This window comes from Sturnira hondurensis, unplaced genomic scaffold (genome assembly GCF_014824575.4).
Source record: "Sturnira hondurensis isolate 20B ecotype Veracruz unplaced genomic scaffold, ASM1482457v3 Scaffold0006413, whole genome shotgun sequence".
Taxonomy (NCBI): domain Eukaryota; kingdom Metazoa; phylum Chordata; class Mammalia; order Chiroptera; family Phyllostomidae; genus Sturnira; species Sturnira hondurensis.
Window position 1 is genome coordinate 10,957,543 of NW_028079044.1, and position 27,516 is coordinate 10,985,058.

Sequence of the window (27,516 nt, forward strand, 5' to 3'; positions counted from 1 at the left end):
CTAGAAATTTTCAAATAAGCAATATAGTATTAACTGTAGTCACCATGTGGGACATTACATCTTCATGACTTAACATAGTGCCCTCAATGTCAAGATTTCATTCTTTTTGATGGCTGAATATTATTCCATTGCGTGTTTCTGTGTGTGTACAGCACAGAGTTAAAGGAAGAAAAAGATAAATACCACTAATTCTTTTTTTAAAAAATATTTTATTTATTTATCTTTAGAGGGGAAGGGAAGGAGAGAGGGAGAGAAATATCAATGTATGGTTGCCTCTGCCAAGGACACACAATGTATCGTGTGTCCCCTGCCAGGAAGTGGCCTGCAACCCAGGCATGTGCCCTGACTGGGAATCGAACCGCAATCCTCTGGTTCGCAGGCCCGTGCTCAATCCACTGAGCTATACCAGCCAGGACCCACTAATTCTTGTTACTTGCAACAGTTATATTTTGTAAAGTAGCTGTACTACATTAGCTAATACTTTTCAACCCTTGAATTTTAAATCCTAAAAACAGCTTACCTTAACAGATTCTATGTTCTCTGTTTTAAAAATAGAGAAAATGAGGTTCAGAAGTGTTTAGGTGACTTTTCTGAGACTACCCCACTAAAAGGTGCTGGAATTGGGATTCATATCCCATCCTACTGGCCCCAGAGCCAGAGCTTCTTACATTATTACATTATACTGCATGACCTCTCTTACCATTTCTACCCCTCTGGTCACCTCTGTACCAGCACTAAAATAACAGAGAGCATCACCTTATCTGACTTCATTTGAGAATGTGCCATGTTGAAAGACTCATATTTTTTACTACTATTTCCACAAATGACAATAAAAGAACTATATTCATTTTCAGGTTACAAATAAATAGCAGCTAATAGGCAAATTCACAAATATGGAATCCACAGAGTGAGGATCCACTGGGGTTACAGACTTCAATACCCTACTTTGAATAATGGATAGAAGTAGAGGGCCCTGGATGGGTAGCTCAGATGGCTAGTGCATGGTCCCACTATGCCAAGGTTTCAGGTTTGATCCCCAGTCAGGAAATATACAAGAATCAACCAATGGGATTTCCAGCCAAGACAGAGGCATAGGTAGACACACTGTGCCTCTTTGAACAACCAAAATAAGGACAACAATTTAGAAACAAAACAACAACCAAAACTGAGAGAAAACTGAACTGTATGGAGAACCAAGGAATTAAAATAGACACATTCATCCAGACCAGTAGGTGGGGGCGGAGTCAGGCAGCCGAGTGGAGAGGGGTCCTGGCAGAGGAAGCAGTGGCACCACCCCAGGCACACAAGATGGCACCAGGCAGACCCTGGGTGCCCAGGAGGCAGCTCGCGGAACCCAGGGGTAGGGTGGGAACAAGCAGACCCAGCGAGGCGGTGATTGAGAAGCGGGGCACTGTGCACCAGGTGGCTGTCCAATGGGACAGTGGTCCCACATTGGTGCAGATAACTGGGAAGCAAGACAGATCGCACAACCCAGGGTCCTAGTGCCGGAAAATAAAGCCTCAAAACACTGACTGAAAATACCTGTGAGGGTTGAGGCACTGTGAGAGACTCCCAGCCTCATAGGAGAATTTCTTCGAGAGACCCACAGGGTCCTAGAATGCACACAAGCCCACCCACCAGGGAATCAGCACCAGAAAAACCCAATTTGCTTGGGGGAAGTGGCGGAAGGGGCTGAGGTGCAACAGAGAGTGAAGCAAAGCACCATTGTTCCCTCTCAGACCCTGCCCCCATTACAGCATCACAACCCAGCTACTTGGGTTGCCCCACCCTGGTGAACACCCAAGGCTCGGCGTCTCACACGTAACAGGTACGAACGGACCAAAACATTATGGCTCAAGCAGAACATCTCAAAGACCCAGAGCCAATACTTCTAAGCGACCAAGAGATAGCCAACCTATGCACAGTTGGCTATCAGATGCACAGTTCAAAACACTGGTCATCAGGATGCTCACAGAACTGGTTGATTTAGTCACAAATTTGAGGAAAAAATGAAGGCTAAACTAAGTGAAATGAAGGGAAATGCACAGTGAACCAATAGTGATGGAAAGAAAACTGGGACTCAAATCAAGGGAGTGGACCTTAAGGAAGAAAGAAACGTCCAACCAGAACAGAATGAAGAAACAAGAAAAAATGAGGGGAGGCTTAGGAACCTCCAGGACATTTTTAAACGTTCCAACATCTGAATTATAGGACTACCAGAAAGGGAACAGGAAGAGCAACAAGTGGAAAACTTATTTGAACAAATAATAAAGGAGAACTTCCCCAATCTGTTTCCTGGAAACAGACTTCCAGGAAATCCAGGAAGCTCAGACAGTCCCAAAGAAGTTGGACCCAACCAAGGAGGAACACACCAAAGCACATCATAATTACATAAGCCAAGATAAAAATGAAGGAGAGAATCCTAGAAGCAGCAAGAGATAAGGGGACAGTCACCTACAAAGGAGTTCCCATCAGACTATCAGCTGATTTCTCAAAAGAGACCTTACAGTCAAGAAGGGACTGGGAAGGAGTATTCCAAATCATGAAAGAGAAGGACCTATATCCAAGATTGCTCTTTCCAGCAAAGCTTTCATTTAGAATGGAAGGGCAGATAAAGTGCTCCTCAGATAAGGTCAAGTTCAAGGACTTGAACTTGACCTTATCTGAGTTCATCATCACCACGCCCTTATTATATGAAATGTTAAAGGGACTTATCTAAGAAAAGAAGATTAAAAAACATGTATAGTAAAATGACCGCAAATTCACAATTATTAATAACCACACCTAAAATAAAAACAAACTAAGGAAACAACTAGAATAGGAACAGAACCACAGAAGTGAAGATCACATGGAAGGTTAGCAACAGGGGAGTAGGAGGAAGGGGGGGAAGGTACAGAGAATAAGTAGCATAGATGGTAGGCAGAAAATAGATAGGAGGAGGGCAAGAATAGTACGGGAAATATAAAAGCTAGAGAACTTATGACACACAGACATGAACTAAAGGGGGGGAATGTGGGTGGGAGAGGGTGTGTAGGGTGGAGGGGGGTGAAGGGGAAGAAATGGGACAACTGTAATAGCATTATCAATAAAATAGATTTTAAAAAAGGATCAACCAATAAATGCATCAATAAGTAGAACAAATCAATCTCTCTTTCTGACTCCCTCCCTCCTCTTTCTAAATCAATAGAAAAATAAAAAATTCAAATGCTCAAAAAAAAAAACCAGGCAAAAAATAATCAACAAGAATATAGAAGACAAACAATACTGCAAACTCATTAAAGCTAACAGACATCTATGGAACACTCCATACAACAGCAGCAGAATAAACATTCTTAAGCACACAGGAACATTCTATAGCACAGATCATATGGTACTGACTAGTCCATAAAACAAGACAAATAATCCACTCCAAAACTGGGCAAAAAGAAAAATTCACCAAAGAAGAATATAGGATGACTAATTATCATATAAAAAGATGATCCACATCGTTAGTTATTTAGGAAAATGCAAATTAAAACAATAATGAAATACTACTTCACACTCACTGGAATGGCTATAATCAAAAAGACTGATAATAACAAACGCTGGTAAAATTAAGAGAAACCAAAATCCTCATACATTGCTAGTGAGAATGTAAAATAATGGAGGTACACTGAAAAAGTCTGACAGTTTCTTTAAAAGTTAAATGGAAAATAACCATATAAAGGAACAACTGTACCTCTAGGTATCAATCAACAGAAATAAAAACATACATCCAAATAAATAATTGTACACAAATGTTTAAAGCAGCATTATTCATACTAGCAAAAAGTGGAAACAACTGAAATATCCATCAAGTGGTAAATGGATATAAACAAAATGTGCCTATCTACATAATATACTCTTCACAATAAAAAGGAAATGAAGTACCGATTTACACCACAACATGAATGAACTGCAAGAAAAACAAAAGTATACTAATTCAAAGAAGCCAAATGAAAATGACCAATACCATAATGAGCAAATCCACAGAGACAAAGTAGATCAGCGGGGCCGGGAATAAGAATAAGCATTGACTACAAATGGGTAAAATAGATCTTTTTTGAAGTGATGGAAATGTTATAAAATTGAGCTGTGATGATAGTGGCATAACTCTGTATTTACTGAAATTCCTTGTAAAAACAAGTAAATGTTCAATATATTCAGTAGCTATTCAATAAAAGTGCTTAAAAAGAGAGCCCCAATTCACAGACTCCAACAATATTTACCACACTTTTTCTATTTGCTCCAATTTTCTCATACTGTACACACCCTTCTCTACCCAACTTCAACTGTTTCTACTCACTATTCCTCAAAACTTTTAACTCTTGTCCCTCTTTTCTTAAACACATCAGTAGGCTATATATTCCTTATACTTTTAAAATGGAATTTCTTCTTACTCTCTCAACCCCGTTTCAGCAAAATAAAGACCCAGCCTGGACATGTGGGATTACTGCACCGATGATTCCTGGATTTTTTTTCTTTTTGCAAGGGTGTGTGTGTGTGGGGGGGGGGGTTATGGCATTGGAAATTTTAAAATTCGATTACATAGTGTTGTAGGGGGAGAGGTGTGTGTGTGGCAGGGTGAGGGGGAACTCAGGAACTGAAAAGAAAATTCAGAGCTGTAGTTTTACACACACACACACACACACACATATATATAGTCTAAATAGCACTCCTAGTATAACCCAGAATTTATAAATCTACAACCAGTTACGCACAACACATTTTTAGGGGACCAATGACAAAGGAATGTTGCCAGAAGTAAACAACTGACCTAATAATAAATGTAAAAACGGTAAGATATGAAGAACTGGAGAAATAAGAACACTACCCTGAAAGAAAAAGAGTAGAGACACAGTCTCTAGTTTTTCAAATTCATGAAGAGCTGGGTTCAACTGAGATTAGCTCCATACAACAGAACTAAAATTAATGCATAAAAGTTACAGTAAAGCAAGAAATATGACACACTCATATAATTATGAATTTTCTAATATCTTAACTTTATAACTCTGTTCAAGCAGAAGTTATTATGTATTACCTAATTAAGATTTAAAAACTGATTTCTATAATGAGAAGACAACTTAATAAAATAAATATTGGAATATATATTTCCAAAAACTTTAAAAGCTCCAAGCTATAAAAAGTTCTTTTTAAAAATGAGCATTATTAACTTGGTTTTCCTCCATAAATGTATTGAATGAAGTGTTTTTTCCCTCCTGCATTAAGTGTGCTTTCTAAAAACTACCAGTACCACATTCTTTACTACTAAATTCCTCTATATTATACTTTCGCATTTTGTGCAAATAGCACTGTGTTGGTATGTTTTCTTAAAAAGCAAAGAAATGTTCCAATATACTGTTTTGAAAGTTTTTTAAGACTGCACAAATGAAGCCAAAAGGCAAGAATTTCTAGTAAACACTTTAAATCTAATCAAGTCACAATTACATTTACCACATAAACAGCCACATATTAATATGGTATGACATGTATTAATGCTCCTACTTACGTTTCTGTGTCTGATACCAATGATTCATTATTGCACACATCATTGAAGGTGTGAAGTTGATTCTATAATTAAAAAAATTAAAGTTTTCCAAAATTATTCTTACACATTAGCAATTGTCAGGAAACATGGTTTGATATCTATAGATCATAATTAATAACCAGAACAAAATTATAAAATATAAATATATAATCAGATATCTATACCTCCCAATTAATCTGGCTATTTCCTTTATCATATTAAAACATTAAATAAGTTCATTCCATAAGTATTACTTAAGCTTCATTCCACTATGCACCCTACAGAAAAAAAGCTGAATAGGGAAAAACACAAAAATCTAATGCAAGGCATTTGTCATTACAAACATGAAATTTTAGAAAGGCCCCCTAAATACACACACTTAAGAATTAACTTGGGAAAATGTCAACAAGTATTTTCTATGTTTACAAATTTCAATACATGGGTAAAATCCAGCTACTTCAGAATAACTACACTACAAAAACAGGCAGAAAATAGAAACAAATAAAGCTAATGGAGAACTTGGTAAACCAGAGAAAGCATATCCATTCTAAGGAACGTTGCTAACTACTTAGCGCTAGCAGATTGTTGTTATGCAATACAGACTCAAGGATATCAGATCTTCCTCCCCATCCTACCCCACTCCAGAAGGGTCAATAATTCAGATTTCTACCCATTTGAAAAGTATTTTGCTACTGTATGCCCCCCAAAACATTTTTTAGTCAAACTTGGCCTATGACCCATTAATTTGTGGCTTCCCCCTGCATAATGAATTAAGTAACTACTTATAATCTCTAATTGTTCTTCTTTCTGAAAACATTGGTTTCTAAACATAAAAAACTGAAGAGGTTAAAAGAAAATAGTGATAGTGAAGGAACTGGACCCTGAAATAAAAAATAATTAAAAAACCTAATATATAAATCCTTCTAAATCTAAGCCTCAGTCTCTTCATATTTAAAATAGGGAAAAAAGCCCTGGCTGGTGTAGCTCAGTGGATTGAGCGTGGACCTGCGAACCACAAGATCGTGGTTCGATTCCCAGTCAGGGCACATGCCTGGGTTGCAGGCCAGTTCCCAGCAGGGGACTCACGAGAGGCAACTATACATTGATATTTCTCTCCTTCCCTTCCCCTCTAAAGATAAATAAATAAAATCTTTAAAAAATAAAATAAAATAGGGAAAATAAAGAAACTTGTAAGCACCATACAAAGTAATGCATGTAAAATACTTAGCACAGTGCCTGGCATAAGATAAGTGGTCCACAAGTAGTATGTATTATTACAATAATGATGATAGTCTGAAATGTAAATAAAAATAACCAAAAATAAAGCAAAAATAACTCACCGTTATCTGACTTAGTCCAGCCAACCTCATAGTCAAAGTAGGTGACATAAAATACTTAAATGCAAGATCTAGGCTTTCTTTATCAAAGCATAATGTTGTATCCAACGGTTCCTTCACTGTGCTCCACATTAAGTCAGCCATGTTGCGAGCCGCACTCTGTCTTAACTCCTGGTCGGAGAGCTTGCATAAATACCTGAAATGTTTCAGAAATAAAACATACATAAAACTTAAAAAATATTTCTAAAGACCACTCAATGTTTCAGTAGTATTTCTTTGCTCCATAATTTCAAAATGGCTACTACAGTAGAACCTAGCATCCTGGGATTAACATTCCCAAATTCAACTATTTCACAGTGATGGTTCAAAGATTCTGTGACCCATGGCAGTGTGTCCTTTACTGACAGGCCAACTAAATTAGAAATTTGAAGAGTCAGGTCATTCAGCATAGTATTATGCAATTCCAGTAAAACTTTACTATTCTCTAATACCTGTCATGTATATGGCTTCTGTTTTAGTAATGTTAGCTGACATCATATAAACAGTGTTATGTACTTCCCCACAGAGCCCAAATTCTTTTATATGTGTGCATTTTAAATATCATTTTTTTTGTCTCCCAAAAATCCCAAGCCACCAGTTTTCCTTTCAATCCTTGCCTATTCTATTTGATTGGCTTCTCTTCTCGAACCAACCTTTCAACATTAGGGATCCTATGGACTTATAATGGATTGCAAAAAGGCCCCATGTTCCTCCCAGCACTTTATACAGAAGTCTTTACAACATGACTTTGCCACTTTTCCCATCAAGAAACGTAATCTCTTTCTCTACTCCCTTGAATTTGAGCTTTGCTCTGAAACTTTCTTTGGTCAAAAGGATGTAAGAGATGTGACATAAGCAGAAGCCTAGAAAGCCCTTGAGCTTGCCCTCTCTCTCAATGGAAACTCTTCCACCACAAAGAACAGTGACTCAGATTAGCCTGCTAGATAAAAGAGATGTGGTGGACGCCCCAAACATCTAACCAACTGCAAGACATATATAAAACTCCCTCTCCCACCAAGACCAATCACCCAGACAACCACAGGACATATAAGTAAGGCTACCCTAAAGCATCCAGTTTCCAGCCAAGTTAGCCCAGATCAGAAAAATTAGCCAACCAGATAACTGTAAGAGATGGCTATTATTTCAAGCCACTAAGTCTTGGGAACTTTCTTACACAGCAAAAGCAAACTAACACAGGGCTCCATTCTAGCTAGGATCACTTCTATTCTCTTTCTACATTCTCTCCCTAGATAACCCCATTCACTCCCATGGATTTTAAGTGCTGCCTTTATGGTGACAACTCCTAAATAAATGATGTTTTTCTGAATTATAGGCTTATACTCCCAATTTGCCAGTGCCTCTTAAATTATCCAAAGGCATGTCAAAAGGTAGTCCTCCTAGTCTTTCACATCTCAGTTAATGATATCCATATCACCAAAGAGAAATTGAGGGTTAAGTGTCATCCATGATACTACCCTTTTGCTTAAACTTCACAATCACCAATCTTGTTAATTTCATTTTCACTTATATCCATTCAATTTTCAAAATCACCCAAATCAATCCTCATACAAGTAACCATCATTTCTTTCCAGAACTACTGCATTCATCTTTCAATTGATCTATCTTGTAGTCTAACCTCCCTATAATTTCTCATGCAATTAAGGGCCAAAGTGTTCTTTTATATTTTTAATTATTTTTAACTAAATGTATTGGGGTGATGTTGGTTAACGAGATTATACAGGCTTCAAGTATACATTTCTATGACACATGATCTACATGTTGCACTGTGCCCACCACCCAAAATCAGATCATCTTCCATCACCATATTATTTGGCTCTGGGAATCACCATCCTGTTGTCTGTGTTGATGCGTTTCCATTTTATATCCCACATATGAGTGAAATAATATGGTTCTTAGCTCTCTGACTTATTTTGCTTAGCATAATACTCCCAAGGTCCAACGATGTTGTTGTAAATGGCAATGTTTCATTTTTTCTTATAGTTGAATAGTAATCCATTGTATGTATGTACCACATGTTTAATCATCTATCAAAGGACACTTCCATAGGGATGCACATATCTCTGTGAATAAATGTTTTCAAATTTTTCAGGTAGATAGCCAGAAGGGGGATTGCTGGGTCCTTTGGGAACTCTATTCTTAATTTTTTAGGAACCTTAATACTGTTTTCCATAGTGGCTATACCAGTTTACAATCCTACCAGCAGTGAATGAGGGTTCCTTTTTCTCCACAACCTCTGCAACATTTAGTTATGTGTCTTGTTGATAACAGCCATTCTAAAAGGTATGAGGGAGTATCTTTGTAGTTTTGCATTTCCCTAACAGCCAGCGAAGTTAAGCCTCTTTCCATGTATCTGCTGGCCATCTGTATGTCTTCTTAGAAGTATCCATTCAGGTTCTCCACCCATTTTTAATAGTACCACTTCTTTGGTGTTGAGTTGTATGAGTTCTTTATATTTTTGGAAATTAACCAACTGTTGGAGCTGTTGTTTGCAAATGTCTTCTTCCATTTGGTTGGTTGCCTTTTTGTTTTTTTGGTGTATCTGTGCAGTTTTTTAGTTTGGTACAGTACCATTCATGTACCATTCATGTTTTGCCTTTACTTCCCTTGCCTTTGGGGTCAAATTTATAAAATCTCTTGTGCCAGCCAGTGTGGCTCAGTTAGTTGGAGTATCATTCCATACAGTGAAAGGTCAGGGGTTCAATTCCGGGTCAGAACGCATACCCTGGTTGCAAGTTCAATCCCCAGGGTGCTTACGAGAAGGCAATCAATCAATGTTTCTTGCTCGTATCATGTTTCTCTTTCTCTCTCCCTTTCTCTCTAAAAGCAATGAGAGCCCTGGCTGGTGTAGTTCAGTGGATTGAGCGCAGGCCTGTGAAGCAAAGGATCACGGTTCAATTCTCAGTCAGGGCACACGCCTGGGTTGCAGGCCAGTTCCTAGTGGGGGACACATGAGAGGCAACCACACACTGATATTTCTCTCCCTCTCTTCCCCTCTCTCTGAAAACAAACAAAGTATTTTTAAAAAGAACAATGAGAAAATGTCCTCAGGTGAGGATTTTAAAAAATATATTATTTTCTCTAACCCCATTTAGAGAGACCTTTAGTACATTTAGTACCTACCTTTGTTTTCCTCTATGTAGCATATTCTTCTCAATCCTGCAGGGTCTTAGATCCATTCTGAATTAATTTTCGTGCATGGGGACAAAGATGTAGTCTAGTTTCATTCTTTTGAATGTGGCTTTCCAATTTCCCCAGTACCATTTACTTAAGAGGCTTTCTTTTCTCCACTGTACGTTTTTGACTCCTCTGTCAAAAGTTATTTGCCCATAAACGTGGCTTTATTTATGGGCTCTCAAGTCTGTCCCATTGGTCTGTGTATTTTTCTTTCAATATCACGTGCTGTTTGGATTATTGTGGCTCTTTAGTACGACCTAAAGTCAGTAGTGTGATCCCTCTGGTCTCATTCTTTTTCCTCAGGATTGCTATGGCTATGCGGGGTCTTTTATGTTTCCATACAAATCTGATGATTTTTTTGTTCCATTTCTTTAAAAAAGTATCATTAGAATTTTGAAAGGGATTGCATTAAATCTGTATACCACTTTGGGTAGGTAATATGGCCATTTTAATTATGTTTATTTCTCCAACCCATGAACACTGAATATTTTTCCATTTCACTGTGTCTTTTTCAATCTCTTCTAATTGCTTTGTAGTTTTCAGTACACAGGTCTTTCTTTCACTTTAAGTTTATTCCTAGGTATTTTACTCTTTTTGTTATAATGGTAAAAGGAACTGTTTTTATTGCATTTCTTCTGAAATTTCATTGTTAGTATTAGGAATGCAGTGGATTTTTGTACACTGATTTTGTATCCTGCAACTGTATTGTGTTTGTTTACTATTTCTAATAGTTTTTCTGGTGGATATTTAGGGTGTTCTATAAAAAGAATTATGTCATCTGGAAAAGATACCACTTTTACTTTTTCATTCCCAATTTGGATTCCTTTTCTTTCTTTTTCTTGCCTGACTATTCTGGCTAGGACTTCCAGTACTATGTTGAATAAGAGGGGTGAGAGTGAACATCCCTCTCCTGTTGAAAGTGATCTGTTAAAAGCTCTGATTCATCTGCTTAAAACCCTTCAATAGTTTTCTTCCATTGTTAGAATTAAATACAGATTCTTTTTTTTTTTAAGATTTTATTTATTTATCTTTAGAGGGGAAGGGAAGGAGAGGAGAGAAGTATCAATGTATAGTTGCCTCTTATGAGTGCCCTGCTGAGAACTGGCCCACAACCCAGGCATGTGCCCTGACTGGGAATCGAACCGCGAGCGTGTGGTTCGCAGGCCCGTGCTCAATCCACTAAGCTACGCCAGCCAGGGCAAAATACAGATTCTTTACGATGGCTTGAAGGTCCTGAATCATCTGCCCCTGCTTATCCAACCTCATATTATAATTATACCCCCTTATATACTACGTTCTACATAAATCAGATTCTAGTTTCTTAAATATGTAATATTCTTTCCAACTTCAAAGCTTAAGCCCCTACATTCCCTCTACCTGGAATATGTCCTTCTAATTAATACCTGATTAGCTAATTCATGTTCTTCAGATGTCACATTAGGAAAGGCCACATATTCCCTCTCTCATGTTACTTACTTGCATAACAGTTATCACTATCTGTTTCTTCTCCTGATACTTCCTCCAACAACTCAAACAACAGTTAAGAAATTAGTAGGCACTCAGATACTCGTGAGTAAGTAAGAAAAAGTATTAAAAAATTTATAAACATTACCAAGAAATACAATCCTAGAACTTTTAACAGTTCATACTCTAAGTCTAATCAATACAATTCTTCTGTATCCTCTTCATAGTTTTCCTTGCTAGGCTGAGACTTACAAAACTCAGCTGTTATTGCCTCTTCAATGAGACATTCTCTATTTCCATATTTAAAATTGTGACCCACCCTCTAGAACTAAATTCAATTTTGCTGCTATTTTTCTGTAATACTAACCACTGTCTGACGAACTGTATCACTTACTTGTACACAGACTGCACAAAAGGAAAAATATTTCTTCTTCACTATATCTCCAGTGCTTTGAACATAATACTTACTATATATCTGTTGACTGAATATAGTGGAATATCATGTAACCAGTGTTAGTCTCTTTAATTCTTTTTATATATTCATGTTTTCAAAAGTTCAACATAAACTGCTTAAAAGTAAACATTAAATATAAACTACTTATGCACAAAAAACACTACCCTGGCCAGGGGAGCTCAGCTGGTTAGAGCCGTGTCCTATAACCAAAAAGATTGGGGTTTGATCCCCAGTCAGGGCACATACCTAGGTTTGTGGGTTCCATCCCTGGTCTGGGCATACCCAGGAAGCAACTGACCAATGTTCCTCGCTCATTATCAATGTTTCTGACTCCCTCTCTCCCCCTTCCTATCTAATTGATAAACCTATCCTCAGGTGAATATTAAAAAGAAAAATACTACAAACTAATACTAAATTATACACTATAATTTTCTCTAGAGAATGTGAGTATAAGGGGCTTTAAAACAATGTAATGCTATAAATTGTTTAAATGTATTATATTAATAGGCAGGCAGAAAAGACTTCATAAACATACCTGATAACATAGGTCCTAAAAGGGATGATGTGCTGCATGACAGCAGGAATATGTAGCCATATTCTAATCTATTAAAAAAAAAGTATTTATGTATAATAAACATGTGAATACATGTCTTTCACTTTAATTAAAAACAAGAACATTTAGTGTTTTGCTGCCTCTAAAACTACATACATTTTATCTATTTTAAAAAGGATAAATAAATAGGATTACACACATATCAAGTAGTTTAGCCTATATACTTTTTCTATACAAGCACACACACAAACACACAAAATCAACTGGAAGAATATTACCTTCTTGCTGAAAAAAAAGAACAATCTATCCAAGTATTATAGTATCAAACCAAATATTACAGCACTAGTTTTTAATAAAGTATCTCAGTTTTTAAAAAAGCATCTCATCATTCTTTCTAAAAAATATCAAATTACCACCTATTTCTAGTCACTTCAATATCAAGACAAATATATTTTAGAGTCACATACTGATTATAATATCAACAACCATTTACTGAATTAAGCTTACTGTAAGCACTCCAATCTGATCCACACAATATTCCAACCTATTTCTAAATCTAACATACTTACATTGTATTATTCTCAAAAGTAGTAGTTTAAATATAACAATAAAAATCCTAAGCAAACTACTGAAAATTGTTGATACTAAGCCTTGACAAAGGCAAAGGATACAAATTAAAAACAAATTTGCAAATACAGAATGTATGGCTTCACTCTAATCTAATCAAAGATATCTACATAAGTCCTATAGAGAATACTATACAAATGATGAAATGTAAAAACTTTTCTTCCTAAGGAACAAAATAAGAATGCCTTCTATAAAACTTGAACTCATGGGCCTAAACAATACAATACGTAAGAAACTAAATGAAACCCATAGGATTAGAAAGGAAGAATTAAGATTAAGATTACTTTAGATATGATTATTAAAGTAGAAAATCCAAAATAATTTTCAGATGTTTTAGAATTATTTTAGCAAGGCTGCTATTAAAAAATTAATATAAATAAATATACACATAAATGTACACACACATTCACACAAAAACTGTATTATACATACACATAAAAATATTTCTTCTGTACCAGAAATGTTTTCAAAAATATTATCTTTATAACATCAAAAATAGCATATAACTAGAAATAACCTAAGACATATAACAATACCTCTACAAAGAAACAGAAAATTATGAGAAAAATTATAGAACATGTAAATAAAAACACATTTACCATATTTATAGATTAGAAGATTCAATACTGCAGAAATGACAGTTCTCGTCAAATTGATCTACACATTTTATGCAACCCAAGAAAGTTTATGTGCAGGAACTTTAGACTTTGATTCCAAATGCAAAGGTCCAAGAATAGACAAAACACTAATAATGACCAATAATACAGCATGGTGACTATAGTTAATAATACTGTATTGGGAGAGGGGCTGGGATGGGAGTAAACGACAGAAAACTGTACTTGAACAATAACTAAATTTTAAAAATGTGTAAAAAATAAAAGAAAATAAAAATAAATAAAAGAAAACATTAGACAAAATATTGAAACTAAGCAGAAGCTCTTTATTAATAATAAAGTTTAAAAATATTTAAATAAGAAGCCAAAAAAGCAATAATAATAATAATATTGTATTTTGTATTTGAAAGTGGTTAAGAGGATATAGTTGTTCTTAAAAGTTCTCACAGGATGGGAGTAATAGACAGAAAACTGTACTTGAAAAATAATTAAATAAAAAAATTGAAAAAAAAAGTTCTCACAAAAAAAAAAATACTTGTCAACTATGAATGGTGTCAAATGTTAACCAGACTTACAGTAGTGACCAACTTACAATATATGCAAATACCAAATCATTATATTGTACACCTAAACTAATATAATGTTGTATGTCCATTACACGAAAGGAAGGTAGAACTTCATTCACAAGATAGCAACCCTTCTTATAAAGCCCCAGAAATTAAGATGGTAAACAAATAACACAAGATTAAGCACAAGAGACTGATGGAACACACTAAGGAATCCAGATCCATGACAAAAATGATACCACAGAAAAAAAAGAAAACGAAAGCACTGTCTTTGCTATTGTGCTAGCACAAGTGTCTATGTCTAAAATGAAAATGAATCTTGATTCCTCACCCACACCATTCACAAAAAAACAATTCCAACTGAACTGTAGATTAAAATATGAAAATAAAAAATAAAAATATTTACATTTAAAAAATAAAACGATAAACTTCTAGAATGCAGGAAAATACCTTCATGACCATTCAGTAAGAAAGACTTTTGCAACCATAAATAACACATTAACCATAAAAAAAAATTTTTTAAAGATTTTATTTATTTATTTTTAGAGAGAAGGAAAGGGAAGGAGAGAGTTAGAGAAACATCAACAGGTGGTTGCCTCTCACGTGGCCCCACCAGGGACCTGGCCTGCAACCCAGGCATGTGCCCTGACCAGGAATCGAACCGGCAACCCTCTGGTTCCCAGCTCGCACTCAATCCACTGAGCTACACCAGCCAGGGCTAACCATAAAAATTTTTGATACATTATACACTGTTAAGTTTGATTTGTAATAGCTCTGAAAAAGACACAAGAGAATAAAAAACTACAGAGTGGAAGATACCAGCAATACACAGATGTCAGACAAAAGACCTATATCCAAAACATATAAAGAATCTCCATATTATCAGTAAGAAAAAGATAGACAACTTGATTTTTAAAACAGGTACTTCTCAAAAAATATCCAAGTGTATACTATGCCTCTGAAATGGTGCTCAATCTCATTATTCACTAAAAATATGAAACAAAACAATGAGATACTACTATAACTTCTACCAGAAATGTCTAAGAACTAAAATAGCTGGTATTTGCAAGGATATGGAGCAATGGAAACTTTGATATTTGTGGGGGAAGTGTATAATAATACAATCACTTAGGAAAACTTTGGCATGAATGCATAAGAATATATAATAAAAGACTCCACTTCTAAGTTATTAATCCAAATAAAATGCACCCACACGTGCAACAAAAGACATACCGAAGAATGCTGATATGTTACAATTCATTGTAACAGACTACGTGTTCACCATCAGCAAAATCAATCAATGTTGTTGATTGTTGTCTTTTTTAAACCTTTTATTATGCCCTAGCTGATGTAGCTCAGTGGACTGAGCGTGGGCCTGCAAATCAAAAGCGGTTCAGTTCCCAGTCAGGACACATGCCTGGGTTGCAGACCAGGTCCCCAGGCAAGAGGCACATGAGACGCAACCACACATTGATGTTTCTCTCCCTTTCTTTTTCCTTTCCTTCCCCTCTCTCTAAAAATAAATAAAATCTAAAAAAAAGTATATTAAAGATTTTATTTATTTATTTTTAGACAGAGGGGAAGGGAGTAAGAAAGGGAAAGAAACATCATTCAGTTGCCTCTCAAACGCCCCCAACCAAAGACTGAGCCCAGTTTGAACCAACGACTCTTCAGAATGTGGGACAACATGCAACCCACACTGAGTCATGCCAGTCAGGGCAATGTTAGTATATTGTTTAAAGTATTAAAATAAAAATGAGCAGATTAGAACTATATGCAACATAAATCTCAACCTTAAATAAAAGCAGCCAGATATGAAAGGATGTACATGTAATTCCACTTACATGGTTATTAACAAAGCAGGTAAAACTAAATCATAGCATTCAGGAATGTCAGCTTAGGTGATAAAACAAGAAAACCAGGACAGTGATCACCATAAAAATATAAATTGTGGACTTCCGGCCAAGATGGAGGCATAGGTGGAATCACTGTATCTCCTCGCACAACCAAGTTTAAAGACAACAAAGTTTTAGTAACAAAAATGCAACCAAAACACAGAAAATTGAACTGTACAGAAGTCTGACAACAACGAACCCTTCAGCCAGACTGATAAACCAGGCTAAGGAGCAAGCAGTGAGACAGACCGCCCAGGCTCCAGTGGCTTGAGCGAAGCAGCAGAGGAGACCGCCATTGCCCCTCTTTGACCACGCCTCCACATACAGCATCACAACCCACATACAACCCACGCGCCCACATACAGCATCACAACTGGGTTGCCTCGCCCTGGTGAACACTTAAGGCTCCACCCCTCTTACGTAACAGGCGCAAACAGACCAAAACATTATGGCTCAAGAACAACTCAAAGCCCCAGAACCAATAATTCTAAGCGGTCAAGAGATAGCCAAACTATCAGATGCACAGTTCAAAATGCTGGTGATCAGGATGCTCACAGAACTGGTCGATTTTAGTCAGAAATTAGAGGAACAGAAGGAACACACCAAGGCACATCATAATGACATTAGCCAAGATTCAAATGAAGGAGAGAATCCTAGAAACAGCAAGAGATAAGGGGACAGTCACCTACAAAGGAGTTCCCATCAGACCACCAGATGATTTCTCAAAAGAGACCTTACAGGCAAGAAGGGGCTAGAAAGAAGTATTTCAAGTCATGAAATCCAAAGACCTACAACCAACATTGCTCTACGCAGCAAAGCTTTCATTTAGAATGGAAGGACAGTTAAAGTGCTTCTCAGATAAGGTCAAATTCAAGGAGTTCATCATCGCCAAACCCTTACTATATGAAATGTTAAATGGACTTATCTAAGGAAAAGAAGATAAAAATATGAACAGTGAAAGGACGGCAAACTCACAGTTATTAACAACCACACCTAAAACAAGAGCAAACTAAGAGGACAGCTAGATCAGGAGCAGAACCATAGAAATGAAGATCACATGGAAGGTTAGCAACAGGGGAGTGGGAGGAGGAGAAGGGGGTAGAAGGTACAGAGAATAAGTAGCATAGACGGTAGGTAGAAAATAGATAGGGGGGAGGGCAAGAATAGTATGGGAAATAGAGAATCTAAAGAACTTGTGACAGGCGGACATAAACTAAAGGGGATGGTGGGGGAGGGGTGTGCAGGGTGGAGGGGAATGAAGGGGGAAAATAGAACAACTGTAATGGCATAATCAATAAAATATATTTTAAGAAAAAGAAAAAGGAAAAAAAAAATAAATTATCTTGACCTTTAAGAACAAAAAGATGGGATAGGGACTGAAGGAATCATAGAAAGACTTCTGGGAAATTAGTGTTTTGTTTCTTGGTATCAGTAGTAGTTAAATGGGGTATTCACTTCAATAAATTACCATAAAATGTTATCATTTTGTTTACTTTATGACAATTATATTTCAAAAAATTATGAAGGTTAAAACATTCCATTATGTACAAGATACCTTAGAGAGGATGAAAATGAAAATACAGACAATGATGACCTTTTACTTGGGAATAAATACAGACACAAAAGAATAAAAATTTAAATAAAGAAACAAGTGAGGAAGAAATATCAGCACTGGAAGGAAAACATTTTAACAGAGCTACCATGTATTGAGTCCTTAATGTTTCCATTCTGATAGATGAGAAAAGTGTGGCTTATAAAAATAATGTAACCAATTTACACAGCATATACAATGCAAACCTAGCACTACTTCTCTATAAAACTACATTCTTTAATACTATAGATACATAATATTACAAGAGTCAGAACCAAATTTCATATACTATTCATCATATAGTGTATGTCCTTTTTCTTTTTTTTTTTAAAGATTATTTATTTATTTATTTATCTTTAGAGGGGAAGGAGAGAGGGAGAGAAACATCAATGTATGGTTGCCTTTTGTGCGTCCCTTGCTGGTAGTTAGCCTGCAAGGAACCAGCCTGCAACCCAGGCATGTGCCCTGACTGGGAATCGAACCGCGATCGTGTGGTTCGCAGGCTCGCACTCAATCCACTGAGCTACACCAGCCAGGGCCTGTCCTTTTTCTTTTTTGAGCTTTTATAGTTTGCTGTTTCCCCCTCTTGGTAATGAATCTACTGGCCCTCCTAAGTACACGTTTAAAAACACTAAGAGAAAAAATGTTCTCCCCTACAAAAGCAGAAAAATAGGCAGTGTTCTGTATCACAAAGCTAGTTTTGATGAAATGGAAAAATGAAAACTTCACAGAACTGTCAACCCAGTCTCCCTGTCTAGTGTGGAGTTACATGAAAACGTGTAATCCTAGCTAAAGTTCTTACGTTAAATACTCCTTATTAGTGTTATTGTAAAAATAATTTTAGGGCACAGAGTTCAGAAACTGCTATTGTGCCCACTGATTTCTTGCTATGATCCCTACAAGTCTGCATGTTTGATTACATCACTTACTTAATAATCTGTCATATTTGTTTTCTAAAGCATAAATTCATGAGGTTTCTTTATTAAGCCCCATTTGCATCTCTTCTCCATGCATGTTAGTAAAATAAGTACCATGACGCAATGGATTATTTACTGAAAGTCCTTAGATTTTTGTCACTTGGAAATTAATAAAAAGTACTATGTCTGAGATGACTAACTCAGGCAAAGAGCTGCAATAGGATACTGTGAGTTAAAACCAAATATAACTCACCCTGGATCTCAGTGGAGAAAGACCTATGAGGACTCTACATTCTACTTCTCTAACCTATGCTAAATATTGGTTAGCTGCTTTTGCTGAAAACCTAAAGCCCAACAAAAAGTACATAGGAATACATAAAATTTTTTGTTGTTTTTCTCCTGTGACTGCAGCCATTATTACTTAGATCCATATAATAGTGAAGTAATATTTGTACAAAACTGAGAAATCTGATAAATGTACAGGCTGAGGACATTATCAGATTTGAACTATAACTTGATAAACTAAGAATTTTGTTTCTTTGCTGGTAATTCCATCCCAGGGCAAAGTGAATTTTCCTATGCTGTAAGCTCTGAATTGTAGGTTCAGGTTCTAGGAGGTATCACTCACTACCTGATAAAGTCACCTTTTCTCATTACGAGTGCAAAAACCACCCTAGAAAATGAACAGAATGGTTTGGTTCCCAAGAAATGAGGTAACATGTTCTTCTCAAAGTGTGATTTATTGTAATTAATTGTGGAAGAAACAGGTACTCAGCAAAGTCAGTCCTTACCTACCTTACCCTAAAAGTGGTCTGTTTATAATTCATGGAGTTTATTTTTTCCCAAGGAAATTATGGCCCTAAAACCTACTATTTGTTTTCATTATTTAAATGTAGGGGTTTTTGTCGCTGTGCAAAAGCTGATGTAAAATCAGAGATCTTTAGCTTTATTGAAGCTGAAACAGCATGGCTACTAAGCATGCTACCTATGTCTCAAGAAAACAAATAAGACATAAAGAAATGACCAGATTTTGCAATTTACAATGGACCACTAGAGGAAACTACTGTATTCTAGATTTTTATGTGGCTGAAAATTCTGAAATTTAAAGGCCTTAAATTTTCTCGAATGCAAATAAATGTCCATTTTAATTGTTTAAAATAACCACAGGTTGCCCTGGCTGGTGTCATTCAGTGGATGGAGCAGCAGCTTGTGAATCAAAGGGTTGCTGCTTCAGTTGCTGCTTCAACTCCCACTCAAGGCACATGCCTGGGTTGTGGGCCAGTTCCCCAGTAGGGGGAGGGCAAGAGGCAACCACACATCAATATTTCTCAATAATTAATTAATTAAAAGTAATCACTGGTTTTTATATAAACTTCAGGCAGGGTGGTCAAGACTCCCAAAAACAAAAAAAAAAATAGAATTCATGCCCAAACTCCAAATGCTTTAAATGTCACTAACCCTTTAAGAAAAACTCTAGACTGAAAAATATAAAGTACAGGCCCACAGAAACCTTGATTACAAAAGAGCTTCCATACTCACATGCTTCACAGTAACTAATATCCACAAAATATAAAAGAATTATCTTTACAAAGGGAAATGAATGTTAGGTCTTTAACTGCAACATAGAGGGAAGTCAAGTACACTGTAATGGTACTCCAGACTAACCATTATTCAAGTAACCAAAAACTCTTAAGAAGCAAAAGTATCCTAGTAAAAAAATCCCAGGCAAGAAAACTTAAAATCAACTTTTGTGCATAGCTAGCTACCTACTCTTATTTTAAACAAGAGGTAAATGGCTAAATTTATCTATTTAACTTAAATTCACTAATTTATACAAATTCAATTCTATTATAATGAAGATTTGTTTCCTATACTCAATTTTTTCAAAATATAATCCAGAAAAATAATTTTATACATGTAAATCACTCAAAACCTACCTGTTCTGGACATGAATTCACGTTATTATGTCCCAAGATTGTTCCCAAGATTAAAAATTCCAAATAATACTTACATTAGATACAACTGTAATAAATGCATGTGCTATAAGAAATGGCAAAGTTTCAGGAGTTCCATATTCAAAGCAATCCTTCATGAGAGAAAGGCCATTTTTCCCACAAAACAAACATACATAACGAAGCAAATGCAATGGTACTTCTACATCCTGGGGGGAAAAAATTTATTAATTTTAAAACTTAATCAGAAATAATTTTTACTTTATTACCAATACCATAAAGATACTGATGAGACATAAATTAAAAAAATATACATGAGCAAAAAAAAAACCCCACAGATTTTTCCATAAACCTGAGAATGGAAAAAAGCATACACTTACATTCATATCACAGAATGCTCCTAATATGTTGCTTTCTTGGGTTGAAATATCCTGAGTAAAAAAAAGTAAATACAATTCAGTCAAACTACTTAATGACAACCTTTAACACACAATTTTCTGAAGGCTAATTTTATAAAAACTCAAACAGATTTTGCAATTGCTTCTCATCATATACAGTAGTATTCCTAAATGAAGGTAATATGATTCAATTCAAAAGTATATGTTAACTCTTCTCCAAAGAAATCTTTCTATATTATGTGCTACATATTATTTTGCCTTCTTAGTTTAAGAAGAGGTTTCTGTATAATGAGATTCTTCCTTTATTATTTCTAAAGATGTTTTTGTACTAGAATTTTACCACAAAGACCTCATTTTGACCAAGTAGTCACATGGAATGATCCTTCAGAACAGTAACGAGGTACTTTACTCCAAAAGGAATATAGGGGAGTGTGACTAGGCCTATATTTGGAGATTACCATTTTTTAAAATCATTAAAAAAGAATAACTGATAAGCAAACTAATTTTAGAAACAAAATAGGAGATTTAGTACTGCTACAGTTCTATTGTTAAAAGATTTTTAACTGGAAGAAAATTTCTAAAAAACGCTGCATGTATTTCACACATCTTACATAGGCCCCTAACCAAACTATATTTAGCATCTTTCAATTATCAACTGAAGACATTAAAACCCTATTCATATGGTGTAAAGATTAAATTCAGCAGACTTGCACAAGTGGATCCCCTTTTTCTTACAACATGATTCTGCAATGACACTTCAGAATGTTTAATAAATACCTTATATCATGTAAATAGTTCATTTAAAGATTTCTATATGGTAAGATAATAGACTAAGAATTCTGGAAGAGAGAGCACAATCTGATTTACAATATTCCTATGGAGAGTTCATTCTAATAGGAAAAAAACCTGCCTCCCAGGCTATATTTTTCAACAGTCTCTATTCAATGTGAAAATATTTTCAGAAGAGGACTATTTTTTTTCTAGATGAAGAACGAAGTTTAAAGAAATCAGTACGAGGGTAACAGAATAAACAGCTCGAGAAAAGTATACTTTTTTTTTTAAGCATGCCGTAGATATGTCAATGGCCACAATTCTTCCCATGCCAGAACGCACAGGAAACAAATGTACTTTAAAGTTTAAAATGAAACTTTATCTCTCCTCCAACCCAGAGATAAAGTCTACTCCATACCACTTTTTATCTAGACTGCCCTTGTGAATTGCATCAACCAACTTAATGTGGCATTATTGATGCTATGTGGTTTCAGAAGCTAGATGTTAAAAGGCTTTATAGCTTCTACTTTTGCTTTTCTGGATCAATGCTAAGATTACCATATAAAGAAGATAGTCTATCCTAGTGCAGAATGAGAGGTGATGTGGAAAAAGTCAGAGATGCCCTTAACAGCCAACATCAACTTTCAGACATATAAGTGAGTCTATCTTGGACTTCAAACCCAGCAGACACTCAAAGTAAATGCAGCTGAATAAATGCGCCACACAAATCCACCAAAGGAATTGCCAGACCAACTCACAGAATCATGAAAATAATAAATAACTATTGTTTTAACCCATTACTATTATACATTACCACATAATTGTCTCAATTTTCACTATATTTACAAAGAAATGCCATTATCTAAATAAATCTAGGATGGGTTACTGAACTGTTCGGAAGGATTGTAAAAATATTACTAATAGAATGAGTTAAGTACCTTGACTTACAAAAAAATACTATTTAATACTAGCAGAAAGATAATTTAAGAGATAAATTATTAGAGACAATTATCAGAGAGATAATTATTAGAGATAATTTAAGTTTTTAATTAATGGAATTCCAAATTCTATTACCTATGCCTCTAAGAATGAAATTCAAAGTTCTGTGTTTCTCATCCTCAATCATTACCTTTTGAAAGAGTAAAGTAGAGCATAGATCTACATTAACAAAATGTTTAGATCACTAATAGTTCAGTTTTTATGAATTCAATTTATAAATCCCTCCCTTCACAGAACTATGCTGAACAAATGTTCAACACAAGTTATTACAGGAATAGTCTAGAGAAAACTGGAATTATTTTTATAAGTGATTTCTATAATTTTTTCAGCAATAATAAGTGTCTGTATATTTATTCATAAATTAGAAACTGCCAACTAACTATGACTTGGTATTATTTAAAATTCACAATACCTATTTTTACATACCTCTATAGTAGGATGAGTATTATGCTTGTAAGCAGTATATAAGGGAAATTGAATTTGGAAAATTTTTGCCACACATAGTAAGAGTTTTTCCTTCTCATCTGTACTCCATAAACTAAAAGGATTAGAACTCTCCTCAGTCAGATTACAAATTCTTGTAGAGTTTGATTTTTTTTCTATTGATTTTTGTCTTTCTGTACTTCCTTCATTGCACTCTCTTTCTGTATTCAGTGGTTCTTCCTCTTGATTACTCTCATCTTGCCACGTGGAATCTATGTTAATAGTAGTACAATGTTTACAAAGCTGGTCCCGGAGCACTTGAACTTGGGCAATCACTAAGTTAATAAGTGCACATACTACTTGGTTAAAAATCTCCAAATGCTTATATTCCTTGAAGCAGCACAGACATTGCCTAGAAGAGAAAAAAAATCAATAAATTAATGTTTCCTAGAGAAGTAACAATTATATCTAACAAAGTAATGTAAGAAAATAAGCAAATACTAAAATACTTTTATTCAAATGGTTTTTTAAATTCCTCCTTTCTGAAGTAGCAGCATAATAATTTATACAAATAGCATCACACCAAAAACTGGTACTTCAGTTTTTTTAAAAAATCACCATATCACGCTGACTTTTATCTATATGCATTTATCTATTCTTCTACACAAAGAACTATTTAAGAATAAGAACTATGGTATATATCTTTGCTCCTCTAAGTACCAAGTACTCAATATATATTTAGTAAATACCAGGATACTGTCCATAATTAAATACCTTTCTAGTAAAGCTGCTTGCCTTATGTAAGTGGTTTTTTGTCAATTAATTAAAAAAACCTACTTAATTAAAATTAGTATTTTGCCTGAAATCTACTTTGGAGGGACATTCCTACCCTATCTGGCAGTTTAGCAACACCACACACACACACACACACACACACACACACACTTAACTCCATATAAGATAAAAATATATATACACAATAACAGTCAGTAATTATTACACACAAATCTAGTTTTCTCAGAAAGTTCAATTAGTAACATAATGCCTAGCACATGGTAAAAAATCTAAAGGTTCTGATGAATTAGTTAAGTAAATGATATGCCAATACCAGGTTATAATAACCACATCCAATAATGGATGACAGTTAAGCAACTACTACTTAAAATTAGTACTTTGTTAGTTATATTATCAAAACAAAGTCAAAACATCTATACTGTAGTCGAGATAGATCACCAACTCCTTGCATGCCATGTAAAAATAATCACATTTCTCCAGGTATGGCAGATTTGAAGTATGGCCACATACTCTTTCCTTTAAAGAGTGAAGGCCAATTTTCCTTCCCTTGAATGTGAACCACATTTAATGACTGGTTTCTAATGAATGAAATGTGGTAGAAATGATGGTGTATGACACCTGAGACTAGATCACAGACAACAATGCCACTTCTGCATTGCTCTCTTTTAGATCACTCACTGTGGGAAGCCATCTATTACTTTGTAAGCACTCAAGGAGTTCATGGAAAGGTTCACATGAGAAAAAAAAAACTGAATTCTAACAATACTAACAACAAGCACCAACTTGCCAACCACATAAGTGACCCAACTTGGGATATCCTCAAGCCCCACACAATGTTGAGATGACTAACCTGACCAACATCTTGAGTACAACCTTATGAGAAATGAAAACCAGAACCTACCAGCTAAAGCCACTCCCAAATTCCTATCCATACAAACTCTGAGGAAATAAATGTTTACTGTTGTTTTAAGACACCACTTAAGGAGTAATTTCTTTTATCAGTAGCAAAATGAAAGGGATTTTACCTCTAAGGCCTCCTCTAGTTTTAAAATTCTATAGTATCACAATTTATACAAGAAGATAAATAATGTCTGTCTGATGAATAGCTTCTTCCTTTAGGTTTAAGAAAACCAAGTTCAAAGAGGATATTTTGGAGTATCTTTCCTTTGTGAAAAATGGACTCTGAATCTTCCTCAAGCCCCACAAAAAACCTGAAGTCAGATTTGGGCTAGGAAAGCCAAAGAGACAGTCAAATTCACTTTAAAAATGCATTGTCAGGAAACGAGCATTAAACTGCTTGATTCCTGAGTAGAAAACTAATCTTAAAAGACAAAAATGATATATAAACCAAGTAACGGGAAGCTGGATCTAGGTCCTTACAGACCTAAAATATATAAGTTCAAAGAGAGCTGAGCGTCTAAGATACATACATACACACATTCCCTTCTAAAATTATCATATGATACATAAATTCTGAGAATTCTAACTATTTGAATTCTCAATACAGCATTTCTCTATATGCCCTACCCAGGGAAAAGTGTTTTTAAATAACATCACTTTCAATTAAGCCCAACTTGATTTTACACATCAATTTATTTCTTCTCTATTCTAAGCCCCACTACAAATATAGCAAAAAGAAAAAAGAGACCAACTCTGTAAGGGAAGAGATCACAGAAGAAAAGAGGACAGGTTAGAAAAGGGTAGTATAGTAAATAACTGAGAGTAGAAGAAATAAAGTTGGAAGGGGCTACAGATGGATATATCAGCAAAAAGAAAGACCTCCACAGAACACTGGAAAGACTGAGAACTCAAGATTATCAGATACTTCTGAAGTCAGAGATGAAACATGGGACCAAAAAAAAGAGGACTAAAAGAAAGATACAGTTAAAAACTGCAGGTTCCCATCACAACTGGGATACTGTTCCTACTTGACCCAGGGAAACAAGTTTTTCCTGTATATAAAGTGAACAAGATAAACTCAGGAACACCAGATACTGAAGAAGCCAGGGATAATACAAGAAATTAAAAGCAAAAGAATTAAATGAAATGACTGAGTGGTGAAGCTTCCCAAGTACCCTTCTCCTTGCCCAACAACCAGACTAACATATCTCAAAACCAAAGATTTAAAGATATCTTTCTTAGGAAATATGAACAATCTAAGAGAAAAGTTCATTTATCCCTAAAGCCTGCTCACCATTTACCATCATCAAGTAGAGAGAGGCCAACATCTGAAATGCCCCATTCACAAAGAACTTCCAAACCCTCTTTCAGTGCCCTCACTTAACCATAAAAGGATAGTTAAGACTTCCCAGAAAAAGCCACAGCTCCAAAGGCTGATCAAAACAGTGAAAAAATTTCAGAGGAAGTAGATAAAATGCAGGAAGAAGTTTTAAAAAAAGATTTTAATGAACTGATATCCTCAGAGACATAAAAGATAATGGACTGCTGAAAATATATATAAATAAATGCATTACAATTACAAAACAGAGCCCTTTGATGTACACAAATACAAAATACACAAAGTACACAAAGTTTTTACATGTACATATACAATTTAAAAAGAAATTAAAATTACAGCAATTTGTAAAATTCAATACAAGGTTCAGAAGGTAAAACTGAAGAAATCTCTCTAAAAATAAACAATGAAAGGTAACAGGAAGGAAAAGAATAGTAAATCACCAATCAAGGAGATATAATATCTGACTAATAATAATTATTTCCAAGAAGACACAGTAGAAAATATGGATATGAGGAAATTATGAAAAATTTTTTAGGTTTCAGAACTGAAAAGCCCATCAAAACACGTACCATGAAATTTCTGAAACTGAGGTACAAAGGTGCTAAAAGCTTTCAGAGAAGGTGAAGAATGAAAATGAAAATCTCAGGAATAAAAATACCCCGTATTTCTCCAAATAAGTTTTGGAAGGTACAATACAATGCAGCAATACTTTCAAAGTTCTGACAGAAAATAATTTCCACCTGGAATTCTGTATCCAACATGTTATCAATAAAAGCAAGAATAGAACAGACATTTTGAGACCTAGCAAAGTCTAAAAAGCATTTGCTTCCCATTTCTTCTCTGAGAAAAGACCTATCTCAGAAAAGCTGTCCTCCTAACAAAACAAAAAAGTAATGCAATAAAGATAACAACATGGAATCCAGGAAATTGGAGATGCAATACAATAGAAAAATAAAAGAAATTTAAACGATGAGCTGTTTAGTAACCCTAGTGAGAAATGAATACAGGTTGACTAGGAAGGACCAAAGAAGACTAGGTAGGTTGGGGAGGGAGAAGATGGAATTAATAGATCATTTAATGATGCATAATAATGTTAAAAATTAGTGCTAAGAAGGGTTGCAGGTTCGATTCCCAGTCAGGGC

General features: G+C 35.3%; 1 protein-coding gene across 2 annotated transcripts in view; it reads right to left on the reverse strand.

Annotated features, from left to right (window-relative positions):
• USP34 (ubiquitin specific peptidase 34) overlaps positions 1–27,516 on the reverse strand; it is a 241,337-nt gene that overhangs the window by 171,093 nt on the left and 42,728 nt on the right. For both annotated transcript variants that reach the window (XM_037048000.1, XM_037048001.1), the window contains exons 3-8: positions 23,344–23,752; positions 21,130–21,180; positions 20,809–20,958; positions 12,570–12,637; positions 6,886–7,078; positions 5,528–5,589 (exon numbers count right to left, since the gene is read on the reverse strand). In XM_037048000.1, coding sequence (XP_036903895.1) covers positions 5,528–5,589; positions 6,886–7,078; positions 12,570–12,637; positions 20,809–20,958; positions 21,130–21,180; positions 23,344–23,752 — 933 coding nt within the window. The remainder of the gene's footprint in view (positions 1–5,527; positions 5,590–6,885; positions 7,079–12,569; positions 12,638–20,808; positions 20,959–21,129; positions 21,181–23,343; positions 23,753–27,516) is intronic.